Here is a 19,528-nt window from a genome sequence, read left to right as displayed (position 1 = left end):
CCTGAGTAGCTGGGACTACAGGCACACACCACCATGCCTGGCTAATTAAAAAAAAAATTTTAAGGCAGTGCACGGTGGCTCATGCCCGTAATCCCAATACTTTGGGAGGCCGAGGTGGGCAGATCATTTGAGGCCAGGAATTTGAGACCAGCCTGGCTAACACTGCAAAACCCCATCTCTACAAATAAGAATAATGATAATAATAATAATAGCTGGGCATGGTGGCGCACACCTATAATCTCAGCTTCTCGGGAGGCTGAGGCATGACAGTCACTCGAACCCGAGAAGGGAAGGTTGCAGTGAGCCGAGATTGCACCACTGTACTCCAGCCTGGGTGACAGAGCCAGACCCTGTCTCTAAATAAATAAATAAACAAATAAATAAAGTTTTTGGCCTGGTACAGTCGCTCATGCCTGTAATCCCAACACTTTGGTAGGCCGAGGCAAGGAGGATCATTTGAGCCCAGGAGTTTGAGACCTGCCTGGGCAACATGGCAAAACCCCATCTCTCTTTTTCTTTTTTTTAAGACTGAGTCTTGCTCTGTTGCCCAGGCTGGAGTGCAGTGGTGCGATCTTGGCTCACTGCAAGCTCAGCCTCCCGGGTTCACGCCATTCTTCTGCCTCAGCCTCCGGAGTAGCTGGGACTACAGGCGCCTGCCACCACGTCCGGCTAATTTTTTGTATTTTTAGTAGAGATGGGGTTTCACCGTGTTTGTTAGCCAGGATGGTCTCCATCTCCTGACCTCGTGATCTGCCCGCCTCGGCCTCCCAAAGTGCTGGGATTACAGGCATGAGCCACCACACCTGGCCAACCCTATCTCTTAAAATAATACAAATAATTAGCCGGGCATGGTGACGCGTGCCTGCAGACCCAGCTACTCCGGAGGCTGAGGTGGGAGGATCACCCGAGTCCTGGAGGCCGAGGATGCAGTGCGCAATGAGTTTGGCACTGCACTCCAGCTTGGGTGTCGGACAGCGACCTTGTCTCAAAAAGAATTTTGTTTTGTTTTGTAGAGACAGGGTCACTATGTCGCCCAGGCTGGTTTCGAACTCCTGGGCTCAAGCGATCCTCCCAACTCGGCCTCCCAAAGTGCTGGGATTACAGACATGAGCCACCACACCTGGCCTGGGGGAGAGTTTTTAAACCCTCCTGCTCTGCCACCATGGCTGTCACAGAGAGGATGGAGGTGGCAGAAAACCAGGAAGGAGGAGGCTGGGGTGGGAGATTTGGGGTCTGTGCAGGTGATTGGGGAAATGGGAGGGCAGCCCTTGACCCTACTCCAGCCTGATCTGACCCCACAGGGCCAGGCATCCATGGATGCCCCACTCCCTAGACTGGGGGATCTTGGGGCAGCTGAGGCCTGGAGGGGCTCTGGCATCACGCACCTCAGGGTGGGCTCTGAGGACCTGAGGGTGTTGGGTGAATGTGGTGATGGGTTTGAATTGAGGCGGGGCCGCTCCAGGGAGCTTCTTGCCTGGCTCTCCATGTTTGTTTCTTGGACGGGGGCCTCTGGGCTTTCCAGAACATCTCTAGGGTCTGTGAAGATCTCTGTATGGTCTCGATGTCTCTGAATATTTATCTTTCTTTTTTTTTTTTTTTTTTTTTTTTTTTGAGATGGAGTCTTGCTCTGTCACCCAGGCTGGAGTGCAGTGGCACAATCTCAGCTCACTACAACCTCTGCCTCCTGGGTTCAAGTGATTCTACTGCCTCAGCCTCCCGAGTAGCTGGAATTATAGGTGTGCGCCATCATGCCTGGCTAATTTTTGTATTTTTAGTAGAGATAGCATTTCACCATGTTGGCCAGGCTGGTTGCAAACTCCTGACCTTAGGTGATCTACCCGCCTCAGCCTCCTAAAGTGCTAGGATTATAGGCGTGAGCCACCCAGCCCAGCCCAGATGTCTCTGAATGTCTCTGAAAATCTCTGGGGATCTCTGAGGGTCTTTGGGAGTCTCTGAAGGTCTCTAAATGTCTATGAGGTTCTTGGGGGTCTCTGAGCTTTTCTGGGCATCCCTGGGCCTTTCTGAGTGTTCCTAGGTGTCTCTGCATGCCGATGGTAGTCCCCAAGTGTGTCTGAGGGTCTCTTGGCATCTCTGGGTATCCCGGGGGGCAGACTGGTGTCTGTCTGGGGCCGTCTCTGGCGGCTGCCTGGAGGTGTTTGTGCAGACTGGCTGGCCCTGCCTGGGACTTAAGCCTGGGACGGCTTCAGGTACATTGGGGGGCAGCAGAGGGACCACAGGGAGGTGGCCTCCGAAAGTTCCAGGCTCCCTTCAGCCAGGGAGAGGGCCAGTGGAGTCTTGAGCTGTCCCCTTTCCCAGAAACCTGGGTGTAGCCAGCTGGGGCTATGTCAGGAAGGCCCAGACCCCAGGGGCCCCAGACCCTAAGACTCCCAGACCTCTGAATCCCCAGACCCCAGGATCCCCAGACCCCAGGACCCCCAGATTTCAGGACCCCCAGACCTCTGGATCTCTAGACCCCAGGACCCTCAGACCCCAGGACCCCCAAACCCCAAGATTCCCAGGCCTCTGGATCCCCAGGCCCCAGCACCCACAGACCCCAGCACCCACAGACCCCAGGACCCCCAGATCCCAGGACCCGCAGACCTCCGGATCCCTAGACCCCAGGACCCTCAGGCCCCAGGACCCCCAAACCCCAAGATTCCCAGACCTCTGGATCCCCAGGCCCCAGGATCCCCAGACCCCAGGACCCCCAGATCCCAGGAACCCCAGACCTCTGGATCCCTAGACCCCAGGACCCTCAGGCCCCAGGACCCCCAAACCCCAAGATTCCCAGACCCCTGGATCCCCAGACCCCTGGACCCCAGAACCCCCCCAACAAACCCCCATATCCCAAGACCCCTAGATCCTAGGACTCCCAAACCTCTGGATTCCCAGACTTCAGGTCCCCCAGACTCCAGGACCCTTAGATTCCAGGACTCTCAGATCCCTGGATCCCTAGACCTCAGAGCCCCCAAATCTCAGAAACCCCCCCGTCCTCAAACTGTTGGACTTCAAGGACCCCAGCTTCCCCAGACCCACCTCCAAAACTCACTATCCCAGACCTCAGACCTGCCTGTCCACCACCACCTGCAGCCTCGGGTCTAGCACTTCCTCATTTCTTCATTTCCTTCTTTTCTAAGACGCCTCCCAACTAGACTCCCCCTGTGGCTTCCCTGGGCGTGGAGGACGTGCAGCTGCATGAGGCTCACTGCTGGCTGGGCTCCTCCATCCCTCTGCTCCTCATAAAAGAGGCCCCAAGAGCTCCCCTGCTCCCTCTGCTGCCTACTGAGGACACAGTGAGAAGACGGTCATCTGCAAACTAGGAAGTGAATCTGTTGGTGCCTTGATCTTGGACTTCCCAGCTTCTGGAACGGTGAGAAATAAATTTCTGTTGTTCATAAGCTACCTCAGTTTATGGCGTATTTGTTATAGCAGCCTGAAGAAACACTTGGAGACATCTGCTCTCTACCCAGGGCTGCTTCCACCACGGGGGCTTTGCACATGCTATTCCCACTCCTGGATGCTGTTCCCCACATCCCCTCCTTCTCACTCCCTAAGGGATTCCTTGATCATCCCATTAAAAAGTTGCTTCTGCAGCCAGGCCCAGTAGCTCACACCTGTAATCCCAGCACTTTGGAAGGCCAAGGCGGGTGGATCACCTGAGGTCAGGAGTGTGTGACCAGCCTGGCCAACATGGTGAAATGCCGTCTCTACTAAAAATACAAAAAGTTAGCCGGGCGTGGTGCCATGCACCCGTAATCCCAGCTACTCGGGAGGCGGAGGCAGGAGAATCACTTGAACCCGGGAGGCGGAGGTTGCAGAGAGCCGAGATAGCGCCACTGCACTCCAGCCTGGGCAACAAGAGCAAAACTCCGTCTCAAAAAAAAAAAAAAAAAAAAGTTTCCCCATCTCATTTCCGGCCCTTATTTTTCTTTGCAGCATTCCCACCACCTGTAGTTGATATATTTTCTTGATGGATTCTGCCTGTCGTCTGTTTCCCCAACTACAGTGAGAGTCCTGGGATGGTGGTGGGGGCAGGATTTTTGTCTGTTTTATTCACTGCTGTGTCTGTAGTTCATAGTACCAGGTATACAACAGGAACTTCATAAAGGCTGCAGAGGAAATGAATGAGTCTTTCCTTATAGGTTCATAGAGATCTATAATTTCATTTTCAAACTCTGTGGCACACCAGGATGGATGAACTGTTATTGATGTACCCAATCCTTTAAGAGTTATTTCCTTTTTTTTTTTTTTTCCTTCTTTTTGAGGCAGAGTATCACTCTGCACTCTGTCACCCCAGGCTGGAGTGCAGTGACACGATTTCGGCTCACTGCAACCTCTGTCTCCCAGACTCAAGTGATCCTCCTGCTTTAGCTTCCCGAGTAGCTGGAACTACAAGGACATGCCACCACTCCCAGCTAATTTGTGTGTGTGTGTGTGTGTGTGTGTGTGTGTATATATATATATATTTTTTTTTTGGTAGAGATGGGGTTTCACCATGTTGCCCAGGCTAGTCTTGAACTCCTGGACTCAAGCAATTCTCCTACCTTGGCCTCCCAAAGTGCTGGGATTACAGGCATGACTCACTGTGCCTGGCCCATTTTTTTTTTTTTTTCATGTAACAAACAACGCTGCAGTGAATCATTTTGAGCTTGGAGCATCTTTTTGCCTTCTCTCTCGCTCTCTTTTTTTTTTTTACGAAGTCTCACTCTGTCACCAGGCTAGAGTGCTATGGCACGATCTCGGCTCACTGCAACCTCCAGCTCCCTGGTTCAAGTAATTCTCCTGCCTCAGCCTCCCAAGGAGCTGGGATTACAAGTACATGCCACCACGCCCAGCTAATTTTTTGTATTTTTGGTAAAGACAGGGTTTCACAATGTTGGCCAGGATGGTCTCAATCTCCTGACCTTGTAATCTGCCCGCCTCAGCTTCCCAAAGTGCTGGGATTACAGACATGAGCCACCGCGCCCGGCCCAGCCATTTATTTTAAATTATTTTTTAGAGATGGGGTCTTGCTCTGCTGCATAGACTGGAGTGGAGTGGCACAATCACGGCTCACTGCAGTCACAACCTTCTGGGTTCAAGGGATCCTCCCACCTCAGCCTCTGAAGTAGCTGGAACTACAGGCTGAAGCCACCATGCCCAGCTAATTTTTAATTATTAATATTATTATTATTATTGAGACGGAGTCTCGCTCTAATGCCCAAGCTGGAGTGCTGTGGCACGATCTCGGCTCATTGCAACCTCCGCCTCCTGGGTTCAAGCGATTCTCCTGCCTTAGCCTCCCGAGTAGCTGGGATTACAACCACGTGCCACCAACCATGCCCAGCTAATTTTTGTATTTTTAGTGGAGATGGGGTTTCGTCATGTCGACCAGGCTGGTCTCGAACTCCTGACCTTGTGATCTGCCCACCTTGGCCTCCCAAAGTGCTGGGATTACAGGCGTGAGCCACCATGCCTGGGCTGAGCCACGTTTTTTTTTTTATTCATTAGTCAGTTCACACTGCAAACATGCAAATATTCAGGCAGGGATTCCCAGAAGTGAACTTGCTGTGTCAGCAGACACATGAGTTTATCATTCTGGTGGCCTGTGTCAGGCTGCCCTCCACCAATGCTACACCATGGATGTACCCCATAGCCTGGCTGGCACAGAATGTCATTGCACTGTTGGATTTTTGCCAGTTTGATTGGTGAAGACAAACAGTTTGTAATTTGCAGTTTTCTTATTAAGCGTGAACTTTTTTTTTTTTTGAGACAGGTCTCACTCTGTTGCCCAGGCTGGAATGGAGTGGACTGATCTCAGCTCACCGCAGCCTCCGCCTCCGCCTCCGCCTCCGCCTCCTGGGTTCAAACGATTCTCCTGCCTCAGCCTCCCGAGTAGGTGGGTCTACAGGCACATACCACCACACCTGGCTAATTTTTGTATATTTTAAAGTAGAGATGTTGTTTCACCATGATGGCCAGGCTGGTCTTGAACTCCTGGGCTCAAGCGATCTGTTCACTTCAGCCTCCCAAAGTGTTGGGATTACAGGCGTGAGCCACTGCACCTGGCAAGAATGAGCATCTCTGGACATGTTGAAGAGCAGTTTCCAGCGTTTTCTTCAATGTCTTGGTTCAAAGCCTTTGACCATTTCTCGGAGTTTGGTGATGGGAAGGACAGAGGCTGAGGAGAGGGGAAAACGTGGGGGAGTGGACTCCCACCCTCCCAGATCCTGGAGAAGCCTCTGTGCATTTGACAGCTGTGGACATGGTGGCACATACAGTTAAGGTGGCACAGTGAGTCAGGGGCTGGCATAGGTTGGAACCTGGTCCGTCTGACACCAGGTTCAGGTGAGACCTTCTCCCAGGCCACCCCTCCTCAGTATCACTTTTGTCACTACTACCCCTCCAGTCTGCCTCAGGCCCCCATCTGCTTCTGGAACCTCAGCCTCCTCCCCACGTTGCCCACCCCAGACACCAGGTTCACTCCAGAGGGACTTCTTGAGCCAGTGCCCCTCTGCCCACACACCTGCCTTGGCTCCACATGGACCTCTTCCCCTGCCACCAATTTCTTCTATCCTCTCCACTCCTAACCATGCTATCGCAGCCAGCTACATTTTCTCAAGCTGCTGGGAGCCCTCCTCACTGTCCCCTCCAGCACAGAGGTGCCATTGTGCAAGAACACAGTGGGAGGGGCTTGGAGGAGCTTGGAGAGCCAATTATAGGTTTGAGGAATCTTGGTGAACTCCTACTCATGTGTTGAAGCCCCATCTGTAATGCCTCCTCCTCCAGGAAGCCTTCCAGGACCCAGTCTTTCCCTCTGGACCTTCCTTGACTGCATGGGACTGTGAGTGTCTATGTCCAACTCTGTCCTCTCTTAAGATAGCTCCTTAAGGACCTGGTCAGGGCTGAGGCCTCTTGGGGGCCCAGCGTGGGTGATGTTTGTTGAATGAATAAATGACTGCATGAGCTGGGAGCCAACTGAGCTGAGATCGAGAAGCGAATTGATGAGGTGGCTGTCGGTTGGGATGCTAATAGAGGACATGAAGTCACTGGGTTCTAGCAAGAGGGAAGCAGGACCCTGGGCCACCCCTCCCCCTTGCCCTCCATCCACCTCTCATAAGAACCTTGAGGCCCTGCAAGGGGGCGGATCTCTGTCTTCATTCTTCCCCTCTGCACTCCACCCAGATACCAGTTCCTCTTCCCCCTGAGTCGCTGGGTGCAGAGCCAGAGGAACGCCGGCGACCCCAGCAGCGCTGCGGAGGGTGCTGGCCGTTGCGGTCCCCGTGTCCAGGTGGGCCAGGACGCAGCCTCTGGGCGCCGTCGCTTTTCCAGCACCACCGAGGCAAAAGCGTGGCAGTAGGACCCAAAAGGTAGGACTGAGGCTCTAGAACTTGCACCTGTGCAGGGACTGCAAATCAGACCTGGGAGGTCCCTCTCAGCAGCCCCCACTCCACCCTATCCCAGGACTTCCCAGGACCCGCGGTTCTGGGAGATACTAGGAGCGGGATCAAGGGGCGGGGCCATTTCCGAGGCAACCGCTTATTTGCATAGGGTCCCGTCCTGGCCAACGAGGGCGCCCCAAATGTTCAGGACTTAGAAGAAGGGGTTAACTGGGCCGGGTCTCTTCCTCGCCTTTGAAGCCCGCTAGGCACCGGGGTTACCTACCCATTTCCCAGAAGGGGAGACTGAGGCAGCCCAGCAGCCAAAGGAGGCAACCAGACTGGGGCTGCGTTGTATCATTTCAGAAGCGGCTTGAATTGGTCTAAGGTATAATCATAAACACTAGAGGTGGAGGCAAGGGCGACCACAGGGCTGAGGTCAGGGCTAGGATTCCGGTGTCTCTATGTAGGTTGCTTGAATGGGGGGCACCCTGGCATGGACGCTGCTGTTGCCGCTGCTGCTGCAGGAGTCAGACAGCCAGGAACCGTCATGCACCATGCCCTCCACGGATGTGGACTGGAACACGGAGTTCAGTGCCACGTGCCTGAATTTCAGTGGCCGTGGCCTGAGCCTGCCCCTCAACCAGTCTCTGCGGGCCAGCAACGTGCTTCTCCTTGACCTGTCTGGGAATGGCCTGCGAGAGCTTCCAGTGACCTTCTTTGCCCACCTGCAGAAGCTTGAGGTCCTGAACGTGCTACACAACCCACTATCCCGTGTGGATGGGGCGCTGGCTGCCCGCTGTGACCTTGACCTGAGGGCTGACTGCAGCTGTGCCCTGGAGTCCTGGCACGAGGTCCGGCGAGACAACTGCTCTGGCCAGAAGCCTCTGCTCTGCTGGGACACAACCAGCTTCCAGCACAACCTCTCTGCCTTCCTGGAGGTCAGCTGCGCCCCCGGCCTGGCCCCTGCAACCATTGGGGCAGTGGCAGTCAGTGGGTGCCTACTTCTCGGACTTGCCATCGCTGGCCCCGTGCTGGCCTGGAGACTCTGGCGATGCCGAGGAGCCAGGAGCCGGGACCTGGACAAGCCCTGGCCTGCTCAGGATAGGCCCAAGCCCAGTTTAGGCTTGCAACCACGGTATGGCAGCCGGAGCACCCCCAAGCCCCAAGTGGCCACGCCACCCCGCCCCTCCACTCCTGACTATGAGAACATGTTTGTGGGCCAGCCAGCAGCCGAGCACCAGTGGACTGAACAAGGGTAAGTAACCCATAGAGACACCTGTCAAAGTGGTGAATAGTAAGGCTCCACACCCAGATGGCCGGTGTTCAAATCCCAGCTCTGCTGCTTGCAGGCTGTGGGATCTTAGGTGAGTAGCTTTACTTCTCTGAGACTCAGTCTCCTCACCTATAAAATGGGTAGAAGACTGGACGTGGTGGCTCACACCTGTAACCCTAGCACTTTGGGAGGCCAAGGCAGGCGGATCACTTGAAGTCAGGAGTTCAAGACCAGCCCGGCCAACACGGTGAAACCTCGTCTGTACTAAAAATACAAAAATTAGCCGGGTATGGTGGCAGGCGCCTGTGGTCCCAGCTACTCAGGAGGCTGAGGCAAGAGAATCGCTTGGACCTGGGAATCAGAGGTTGCAGTGAGCCGAGTTCGTGCCATTGCACTTCAGCCTGGGTGACAGAGTGAGACTCAATCTCAAAAATAAAATCAGTAAAATAAAGTAAAACGAGGGAGAACTACAGTCCCCATCACAGTGTGTTGGGGGTAAGAATTAAGTGAGTTCCCATATATGGGACAAGCTTCCCCCTCATGACCTGTAAACCCAGTTTCTGGCGGCCAAGGATGGGGAGACAGGAGGCAACTGCTTCAGTGGAGTTGGGGCTCTGCGGTGGCGGTCAGCAGCATAGGCCCAGGTCCCATGTGACCCAAGGCTGTCTCTGAACCTCCATTTCTGTCTCCATAGAATGGGGACAGCCCTCCTTTTCCCCACGACACACATGAGATGCTAAGGAGGTGCCCTACAAAGTCCCATCACCACTAGATGACCTTTTTTTTTTTTTTTTTGAGATGGTCTCATTCTGTTGCCCAGACTGGAATGCAGTGGTGCGATCACAGATCAGTGCAGCCTCAAACTCCTGGCCTCAAGTGATCCTCCTGCCTCAGTCTCCAGAGTAGCTGGGACCACAGTCACCTGCCATCACACCCAAATAATTTGTGTATTTTTCATAGAGATGGGGGTCTTGCTATGTTTCTCAGGCTGGTCTCAAACTCTTGGCCTCAAGTGATCCTCATGTCTCAGCCTCCCAAAGTGCTGGGATTATGGGTGTGAGCCACTGCTGCCAGCTTCTAGATGATGTTGCTGGGCTTAGACAAATGAGTTGAACTTTTCTAGGTTGGGGTAGGGCGCGGTGGCTCACGCCTGTAACCCCAGCACTTTTTGAGGCCCAGGTGGTCAGTGGTCAGGACCTCAAGACCAGCCTGACCAACATGGTGAAACCCTGTCTCTACTAAAAAATACAAAAATTAGGCTGGGCACGGTGGCTCATGCCTGTAACCCCAGCATTTTGGGAAGCCGAGGCGGGAGGATCACGAGGTCAGGAGTTCGAGACCAGCCTGGCCAATATGGTGAAACCCTGTCTCTACTAAAAATACAAAAATTAGCCGGGCGTGGTGATGGGTACCTGTAATCCCAGCTACTTGGGAGGCTGAGGCAGTAAGAATCACTTGAACCCAGGAGGTGGAAGTTGCAGTGAGCCCAGATTGCACTATAATACTCCAGCCTGGGTGACAGAGTGAGACTCCATCTCAAAAAAAAAAAAAAAAGAAGAAGAAAAGAAAAACTTTTCTAGGTTGGAAAAGGGAGTGGAGGGAATTTCAAGGGGCGGGACCCTCAGGGGCAGAGACCCAGAGGCGGGAAAGAACAGAGAATTTGCTGTGAATGGTTTTTGAGAAGGGATGACTTGAAAGCTGAGGCCTGAGGGGAACAGGGAGGACCAGGCAGGAAGGGGCCACAGCCACAGCTGTTTGGGCAGCAGAGTCCGTGCCAGGAGGTGGGGAGGCTATCGGAAGACTGTCGGTGAGAAAGAAGAAAATATGCAAAGCAGATGTAAACATGGCTCAAAAGAAGAAATGATCTGAGGCAGGGTGTTGAAGACACTGGACTCACAAAAGCAGCTTGTGCTCTGATATTCACCGTGGCCTCCCTATCCCCGAGGCTTCCGGATTAGCCTCCTTTATGTACCTGGCCTCCAGAAACACTGTGTTTAGAATTGACTGTGTCATTTCTACCCTGCATCTTACAGTTACAGACATGGAGGCTCTGGGAGGCAGGGAAATGACTTGTCCAAGATCACATAGCCAGTCAAAAAAGGCAGGACAGAAACCCTGCGTCCCAGTCCTGTTCGTTCCCCCACAACCCCTTAGGTGTTGGCGGGCAATTCATACTAGAGTATAATTGACTGATAGATGCTATATACTCAAAGTGGCCCTTTTGCCTTTTTTTTTTCTTTTCTTTTCTTTTTCGCTCTGTTGCCCAGACTAGAGTGCAATGGCACGATCTTGGCTCACTGCAACCTTCACCTCCCGGGTTCAAGCAATTCTCCTGCACCCTATCTCAGCCTCCTGAGTAGCTGGGATTACAGCCGCCCGCCACTGTGCCCTTCTAATTTTAGTAGAGACGGGGTTTTGCCATGTTGGCCAGGCTGGTCTCGAACTCCTGACCTCAGGTGATCTGCCCATCTTGGCCTCCCAAAGTGCTTGGATTATAGGCGTGAGCCACCACACCTGGCCCAGTGGCCCTTTTTACAGGAGGAGCTGGGTTGGAATTAGAATGTTCAGGAGGCAGGAAAGTTCTCTGGGGGTCTTGCTGGCCTTAACAAATATTCCTAAGTAGCTCCCTGCTCCTTGGTCAATTCTATAGATGCAGAAACTGAGGCTCAGAGACTTGCTTTTATATATGAGGGCCACAAAGTCAGTTGCTTCGGTGGGGAAAATATTTCCCATCGAAAGGAGGAGACAGTGTGGGTGCAGCCACTTGTGTGCATGTGACTGATGTGGCCAGAGCTTCCGATTTTTCAAGAGGAAACAAAAATTTAGATTTTAATGTAATAATGAACAGCTACCTCAATTTTTGTTTTTTTGAGACAGGGTCTCCCTCTGTCACCCAGGCTGCAGTACAGTGGCCTGGTCACAGCTCACTGCAGTCTCGACCTCCCAGGCTCAAGCGATCCTCCCACCTCGGCCTCCCGAGTAGCTGGGCCTCCAGGCGCATGTCACCACACCCGAATAATTTTTTTATTTTTTGTAGAGATGGGATCTCACCATGCTGCCCAGGATGGCCCAGTGGCCCTGGCCTCAAGCAGATCAAACTGCTGACCTCAGGCAGATCTTCTGCCTTGGCCTCCCAAAGTGCTGGGATTACAGGCGTGAGTCACCATGCCTGGCCGCTATCTCATTTTTAAGGAAGGAGAAAGGGTTCAGGGTCCTCAGACCACAGCGTTCCACCCACAGGACCTTCCCTAAATCACTCCCCTCCCACTCCTCAGAGAGAGGTGGGGCTGGCTGGGAATCAGAACTACCCTGTGCCACAGTTTTCCCATATGTAAATATTTGGGGTGGATTGAGCCACGCTGAAGCTTTCTTTTTTTTTTTTTTAATCTTCTGAGACAGAGTCTCGCTGTGTCTCCCAGGCTGGAATGCAATGGCACGATCTCAGCTCACTGCAACCTTTACCTCCTGGGTTCAAGCGATTCTCCTGCCTCAGCCTCCCAAGTAGCTAGGACTACAGGCATGTGCCACCATGCCTGGCTGATTTTTGTATTTTTAGTAGAGACGAAGTTTCATCATGTTGCCCAGGCTGGTCTTGAACTCCTGACCTCTGGTGATCTACCCGCCTCAGCCTCCCAAAGTGCTGGATTACAGGCGTGAGCCAGAGTACCTAGCCCACTTGGAACTTTCTCAAAGCTCATGTGCCTGTCCCGTGAGTCCTCCCACTCCCTCACTTACCCCTGGTCTGTGTGTCCCCCCAGGGCTCACCCTTCAGAGGACAATGACTTTTACATGAACTACAAGGGCATCGACCTGGCCTCCCAGCCTGTCTACTGTAACCTGCAGACACTGGGCCAGGCCCCGATGGATGAAGAGGAGTACGTGATCCCTGGGCGCTGAGCCTAAGATGTCCCAACCTCCACCCAGACCCCCTTCAGTCCCTGCTGGGTGACTCAGGGCATCCTAACTCCTCCCGGGCCTCAGTTTCCCCATCTGAAGAATGGGGACAGGAAAGGATCCTTGAGGCCCCAGGAAGCTCTGCCGCCCCCTCCCTGTCTCCTATGCTGCTCCTCAGCCCGCTCGGCTCCTAGAGGGAGAAGAGGAGAGACCCCCAACAAGGAGACAGGAGAGTCACTGTGTGAATCCTGTCGTCACCCTCCTGTGGATGTACAGGCAGTGCTCAATAAATGCTTTGAGGCTAATGAGGCTCAGGGTGAGTAGGTTCCTCAAGGTGGGGATTTCTGAGTTCTAAGACCAAGTCTCCATCTGAGACTCCCAAATTGCTCCCCACCTCCCATCCCTGTTTTGTTTTGTTTTGTTGTTGTTTTGTTTGTTAGTTTGTTTTTGAGACCGAATCTCACTCTGTCACCCAGGCTGGAGTGCAGTGGTGTGATCTCGGCTCACTGCAACCTCCGCCTCCCGGGTTCAAGTGATTCTCCTGCCTCAGCCTCCCAAGTAACTGGGATTACAGGCAACTGCCACAATGCCCAGCTAATTTTTGTATTTTTAATAGAGACAGGGTTTCGCCATGTTGGCTAGGCTGGTCTCGAACTCCTGACCTCAAGTGATCTGCTCACCTCGGCCTCCCGAAGTGCTGGGATTACAGGCGTGGCCACCGTGCCCAACCACATTCCTCCCTTCTGCCCCTCTCAGGGCCCCTTCCCAGGTTCCTCATCTCCAGGTTCGGCCCCCAGTGCAGCCCACACCACCCCAAAATAAAAATGTATATATATTGCTTTAGCTCTAATATTCTGAGAAAATCCTTCAAGACCCTGATGCAATGCCGCCTCCTCTGAGAAGCTGTCCATGGTTTCTTCTCAGGCAGAGTTAATGACTCACAGACATCTGTATTTCAAGAGTTTTTTCAGGCTCATGACTCAGCTGGGTTTCCTATCAGCTGGTCCCTGCCCAATCCTCCAATCTGGAGGAGATAGAACTAGAGACAAGTACCCTCAGTCCTAGGAGATCAAGCCTGGGCCAAAGGGAAGAATGGGGGCACAGTCCCCACACGGAGACAATTGAACGAGTTTGAATAAGGCTGCATATAAGAGGGGAATCTGCAGTGGGTTTTGAAGGATGCATAGGAGTTTGAGAATTGGAGAGGAAAGGGCATGCTGGGTGGGTGGACCAACTTCTGCAAGAGCCTGGAGAGGCACAGAGAAGGCACAGGCCCAGCACTGTACCTTGCAAAGCCAACAGCTGTTATTTGGGGAAAGACTCAGTGATGCCATCTGCTTCTTTTGGTATCGAGTTTAATTTTGAAGCCTCCTAGGCGCCCATTTTCACCAGCTTTGCTGTGACTGAAGTGAGCCTGCTCCCGTCGCAGGGTCTTTGCACTTGCTGTTTGCATTTACCTTCAATGTCCACCCTCAACTACTCGCTCCCTGACTGCTTTTCTTCCTCCAGGTTTCAGCTCAAATGGGACCTCCCCAGGGAGGCCTCCCCATCCAACTATCTAGATCACCTCTGCCTCCATTCACTAATGAGCTGATGGATTGAATCCCCAGCACAAATCTTACTGCAATCAACTACTTTCTTAGGATTTACTCATTTGTCCCCTTCACTCAACCGAGCTCCACAAAGTGGGGTGATTCTTGTGTGTCTTCTTACTGCTGTGTCCCGGGCCTGGCATAAAGTGGGCACTCACTGAATACGTTAAGGGGAACCTGCAGTCATTCAGGTTGGCCTGTGGGTGGTGGCATTCCCAGCAGATACACTTCACTGCTGGAAGTGGGTACTGTGTCCCGGAAGACACCCATCGCCATTCCTTTCAGAGATTCAGGGTGGGCAGGCAGTTTGGTGTGGGGAGGGGGCTGGACTCAGCACACCTCAGAATTCCAAGATCCTAAACAGGAATTATATATAACCTGGGAGATTTGGTGTGCATGAAAATATTCTTCACAACTTATTTGTTCCTCCCTGCTCTTTATATATGAAAGAATGAGGTGTCACTAACATGGAAGTGCCACAAACAGGAGGGGTGATGGGATTCACCACTCAGGTTGAGGACAGTGCCACAAAACAAAGCGCTTGGTGGCAGATAGACTTGCCTCTGAGCTGCCTGTGTTTGGAAAGGTGACTCCCAACTTGGGAGAGAAAACAGAATGGTGATAGAGACAGAGACAGAGACCTCTGCCTCAGCCCCCAAAGAGAGAAGTTCTGAGGAATGAGGCAAGATGGAGGGAAGCTGAGACTTAAAAGGGTATGAGGTCTCAGCTGTTTCTGAAACAGAAACACCAGCCTGGGCAACCTGGTGAAACTCAGTCTCTACAAAAATACAAAAATTAGCTGGGTGTAGTGGCATGCGCCTGTAGTCCTAGCTACTCAGGTGGCTGAGGTGGGAGGATCAATTGAGCCCGTGTGGTTGAGGCTGCAGTGAGCTGTGACTGTGCCACTGCACTCTGGCCTGGGCAACAGAATGAGACCCCATCTCGAAAAAGTAAAAATAAAGGGAAACAGAAACAGGGAAATAGAGAAATGGAGACAGAGTCAGGAATGGCCGAGGCTGCCCTTGGAGCCCACAGGGGTCGTAAGCACCTTCCAGTGGCCTCGCGTCTCCAAATACACCTTGCTACTCGTTCTTTGAGCCTTTCCACTCCCCCCTCCAAGGTCTCCCGGAGAAACTGAAGCCACGGAGAGGAGGATCTTCTCAAGGTCACCTTCCCTTATCCTGGACACCACAGGGAGCGCTTCAGACAGCTTTATTTTATTCACCAGAGTTTTAAATAAATACACAGTTCCATCAGGCCAGCCCCCCAGTTCCCAGAAAGGTCAACCCAATAAATTAATAATAAATAACAGATACATAAATACAGCCGTTTGGGCAGGAATCGGGTGTCTCAGGACCCTTGAGCCCATTCCACAGGCCAGGACAACTGAGGTCGCATCCCCTGCGCAGGTGCACAGTCTAAGGACCAGGGCTGCTCATACGCAGTGGCAGTCTTTGGCTAACAAGTCGTCATAGGTCTGGAGTGACACCCCGGTGTCGGTCTTTTGAATGAGCACCATAGGATTATAGCTGGCGGGCACGCAGCAGGGCGCTGGCACCGTGTCGGGCTTCAGGCGGTGCAGGCTCGTCTTGATCTGCGCGTGCATGTTGGCCTCCCGGAACTGGCTCGGACACGCGCCGATGCACATGGTCAGTTGCACCTCCCATGGCGACAGCACCCAATCGGCCCAGCCCAGGTCTTCCAGCGATGCGCGGACAGTGTGCAGACGGCAGCAGCGCCCGGGCCCGAGCGGACAGTGGTCCCCGTTGCGCGCACGCGCTCTGCGGCGCCCCCTGGCGGCTCGCGGCCGTAAGTGCAACTCCAGCTGGGGCCGTGCGGACGAAGACTTTACCAGCAGTTGGTCCGACTGCGACGGCGGCGGCGACAGTCGCAGGTGTAGCGCCGGCGCCTGGGGTCTTGCAAGCCTGAGCTGACGCCGCAGCGGTCGTGTCACGTCCCGCGACCTTGACGCCGTCGGGGACAGCCGGAACAGAGCCCGGTGAATGCGGGAGGCCTCGGGGAGCCCCTCGGGCAGGACGGCCTGGGAGATACGCAGGTGCAGGTGGCCGCCAGATCCCAGCCGCACTGTGGGAAGACAGATAAGGAAGCTGGTCACCCACAGGCCTACCGTTTTCCAGGAACGGGGGTGCCCATTTCCCCTAACACGCCAAGCTGGATCTCACCACGGCGCTGGCGCCTTTGCACAAGTTTATTCCCCTACCAAGAGCATTTCTCCGGCCGGGCGCTGTGGCTCACGACTGTAATCTCAACACTTTGGGAGGCCGATGCGGGCCGATCACTTGAGGTCAGGAGTTCAGGACCAGCCTGGCCAATATGGTGAAACGCCCACTTCTACTAAAAATACCAAAAAATTAGCCGGGCGTGGTGGCTGGCGCCTGTGATTCCAGCTACTCGGGAGGCTGAGGCAGGAGAATTGCTTGAATCGGAGCGGTGGAGGTTGCAGTGAGCCAAGATCGCACCACTGCACTCCAGCCTGGGTAACAGAGGAAGATTCCCTCTAAAAAAAAAAAAAAAAAAAAAAAAAAGGAGCATTTCTCCCCTGAATCTCAGCATGGCTGGCTCCTTCCAGCCTGCCTAAAATAGGAAGCACCCTATTTTATTTCCTTGTGTGTCATTCATATTCCCTGCTTAGAATCTCAGCTTGGCTGACACTGTGCCTGACACACAATAGGTGCTTAGTAAATACCTGAAGGAATTAATGTATATCTGATATTCAGACAGACTAAGATTCCTACCATGGCTCTGCTTTTCTTCTGGCAGTCAAAAACTTACTTGCTTCACTTATTTATTTATTATGGTCTTGCTGTTACCCAGGCTGGAGTGCATGGCTCAGTGCAGCCTCAGTCTCCTGGGTTCAAGTGATCCTCCCGCCTCAGCCTCCTGAATAACTGAGACTACAGGCACGCACTATCATGTCTGGCTAATTTTTTAAAAAACTTTTTTGGTGCGGGACGCGGTGGCACAAGCCTGTAATCCCAGCACTTTGGGAGGCCGAGATGGGTGTATCACGAGGTCAGGAGATCGAGACCATCCTGGCCAACCCGGTGAAACCCCGTCTCTACTAAAAAATACAAAAAATTAGCCGGGCGTGGTGGCGGATGCCTGTAGTCCCAGCTACTCCGGAGGCTGAGGCAGGAGAATGGCGTAAAACCTGGGAGGCAGAGCTTGAAGTGAGCTGAGATCTGGCCACTGCACTCCAACTCCAGCCTGGGCGACAGAGCGAGACTCTGTCTCCAAAAAAAAAAAAAAAAAAAAAAAAACACACTTTTTTGGTAGAGATGGGGTCTCGCTATATTGCCCAGGCTGCAATGTTCTGGCCTCAAGTGATGCTCCCACTTCAACCTCCCAAAGTACTGGGATTACAGGTGTAATCCCAATAAATGAAGAGTGCCAAACCCATCACATTCCAGACTACTGAGCCTCTAGGAATCACAGCGCCTCAGGCTGGTACAAGTGTTAGGGAGACTGGGGTTTGAGGGTGTCTTGGCCTAGTTGCCAGGCTCAGCAAGGGTGAGAGGTTTTCCTGGAGTCACACAGCACAGATGGGTCAGGGCAGGCTAAGAGTGTGCCCCTCTGCCTGCCCCCTCCTGGGTCCCACTGCAGCCCAAACTTCATCCGGTGCCCTGCACCCCTGGAGCCTCAGTGCATTTACCCATGGAGGGCACAGAGATGGAGAAAATACTCTCCTCCCCTAACAAGTCACTTGTTGCATGTGACTTTAGCAGTGCCTTGACAAGCGATTGCATCAGATTCAGACCAGCTCCAACTGGTTCTGCCCATCACAAACCTCTATCCATGCACCACACCCCCATCCTTTCTCTTGGATCCTGGCCCCAGCCCAGGTCAGGGACCATGCCCACACCCCACACCCGACCCTGTCCCCAGGTTTCCCAGGTGCTGTGCACATTCAGGAGGGTCCCTGGCATCCCTGTGCCTCAGTTTCCCCATTTACAATTTGGGAACGGGTTATAACTTCCCACGTTGTGGGTGCAAATCAGGCATCAGCTACCCCATCAGACCCAAGGGGGTCCAGGATGTTTCTACCCAGGGCACAGACGGGGCAACTGAGGCTCAAAGGTAGGTCTGGGCTTTTCAAGACAAGAGGAATTCCTGGTTAGATATGGGGGCTGCTTGGGGGTGGAAGGGGATCTCCAAGATTTCACTTACCTTCGGGTGTGAGTATCCGGACCTCAGGGGCCTGGATGAGGTCGGTGTTCGAATCTTCCCAGCTCTGGTTGGCCCGCAGCCTGGTCAGCAGGTCCTCGTAGCGTTTTCGCAACTCTCGGAATCTGGAGTCTTGGGAGTGCAAGTCTGAGGGTCCCGGGAAACTTGTGCGGCTCGGCTCGGCCAGAGACAGGGCGCCCCCATGCGGCGGCCATAAGAGCACAAGCAACACCAAGAGCATCTGAGAGCCATTCAGTGTCTTGAGTTCTTGCCCGGGCATGGCTGTGCTGGTTGCGGCTCTGAGCTGGGACTGACCAGATGCTGCCTGACCGGCCTTTATAGTCCCCGGACTTTGTCGGTCTCTGCTTGCTCAGTCCCGCCCTCTTCCCCCTGCCTGCAGAGTAAACACTCCAGTGACCACAGCTGGGCGGGGTCTGGGGGTGTATTTAGGGGGAGGATCTTTAGGTGGGGGCGCTCCTAGTAAAGCTAGGGCACGTTTCTGGGCCTCAGTATGAGGACACCATTCCAGCCTGGGAGTCTTTCTGAAGGAAAAAAGACACTGTTACTATGTGAAAAATTCCAGACAGGAATTTAAGAAGTGTCTGTCTGTGCCCATGGGATTTCCTCTCTTCTCTTTTTGGTTGGGGTCAAAGGCTAAAGACGGTGAAAAACAAAGGAAGCAGAGGAAAATGGGATAGATGGAGCCAGGAAGGGCAAACTTGATGTGTTATTCCTCTCTGTCATGCTTGTTTCCTCACCAGGAAGAAAGGGACTGAGACTCTCACTGGAGAGGTAGTCAAATGAGGGGTAAAGCACAGGGCCAGACACATAGGAAGCGCTTGATAAACTGGTTATTGCAGTTATTCATTCTCATCTGGAGAACTCCTACTCATTCTTCAAAACTCTGTGCAAAAAGCCCCTCTTCCAAGAAGTCTTCTCCAACATTATCTTTCCAAGCTAAGCAGGGTGCTCCCAAACACTATCCTTTTGTCTGGCTTAGCGCTCACCTTGAAGCCATCCTCACAGGATTCATAATTCTGGGGGCCAGGCATGGTGGCTTATGTCAATAATCTCAGCACTTTGGGAGGCCGAGGTGGGTGGATTGCTTGAACCCAGGAGTTCGAGGCAAGTCTGGGCAAGACGGCAATACCTCGTCTCTAAAAAAAAGAATTCTGCACCAGGCATGGTGGCTCACACCTGTAATCCTGGCACTTTGGGTGGCT

The 19,528-nt window shown here is 53.3% G+C and overlaps 2 protein-coding genes across 3 annotated transcripts; one reads left to right on the top strand and one right to left on the bottom strand.

Moving 5' to 3' along the window:
- The first annotated feature begins 6,319 nt into the window (after positions 1-6,319).
- Positions 6,320-13,371, top strand: LRRC25 (leucine rich repeat containing 25). Of its 2 annotated transcripts, XM_030935719.1 has the most exons (4): positions 6,320-6,823; positions 7,165-7,349; positions 7,829-8,616; positions 12,393-13,371. In XM_030935719.1, exons 3-4 carry the CDS (start codon positions 7,838-7,840, stop codon positions 12,529-12,531), a joined length of 918 nt encoding a protein of 305 aa, XP_030791579.1. In that variant the 5' UTR covers positions 6,320-6,823; positions 7,165-7,349; positions 7,829-7,837; the 3' UTR covers positions 12,532-13,371. The 2 variants fall into 2 exon arrangements, with proteins under 2 accessions (XP_030791579.1, XP_010384949.1); XM_010386647.2 differs by lacking the exon at positions 6,320-6,823 and having other exon boundaries at positions 7,158-7,349.
- Positions 13,372-15,317: 1,946 nt separating this feature from the next.
- Positions 15,318-18,843, bottom strand: GDF15 (growth differentiation factor 15). The gene is made up of 2 exons (XM_010386646.2): positions 18,309-18,843; positions 15,318-16,205 (listed from the first exon to the last, which is right to left on the bottom strand). The coding sequence occupies exons 1-2, from the start codon at positions 18,583-18,585 to the stop codon at positions 15,556-15,558; spliced, it is 927 nt and encodes a 308-aa protein (XP_010384948.1). The 5' UTR covers positions 18,586-18,843; the 3' UTR covers positions 15,318-15,555.
- Positions 18,844-19,528: the final 685 nt, after the last annotated feature.

This window comes from Rhinopithecus roxellana, chromosome 8 (genome assembly GCF_007565055.1).
Source record: "Rhinopithecus roxellana isolate Shanxi Qingling chromosome 8, ASM756505v1, whole genome shotgun sequence".
Taxonomy (NCBI): Eukaryota; Metazoa; Chordata; class Mammalia; order Primates; family Cercopithecidae; genus Rhinopithecus; species Rhinopithecus roxellana.
The sequence above is the reverse complement of the archived record's forward strand: the minus strand, read 5'-3'. Positions and strand labels throughout refer to the sequence as shown.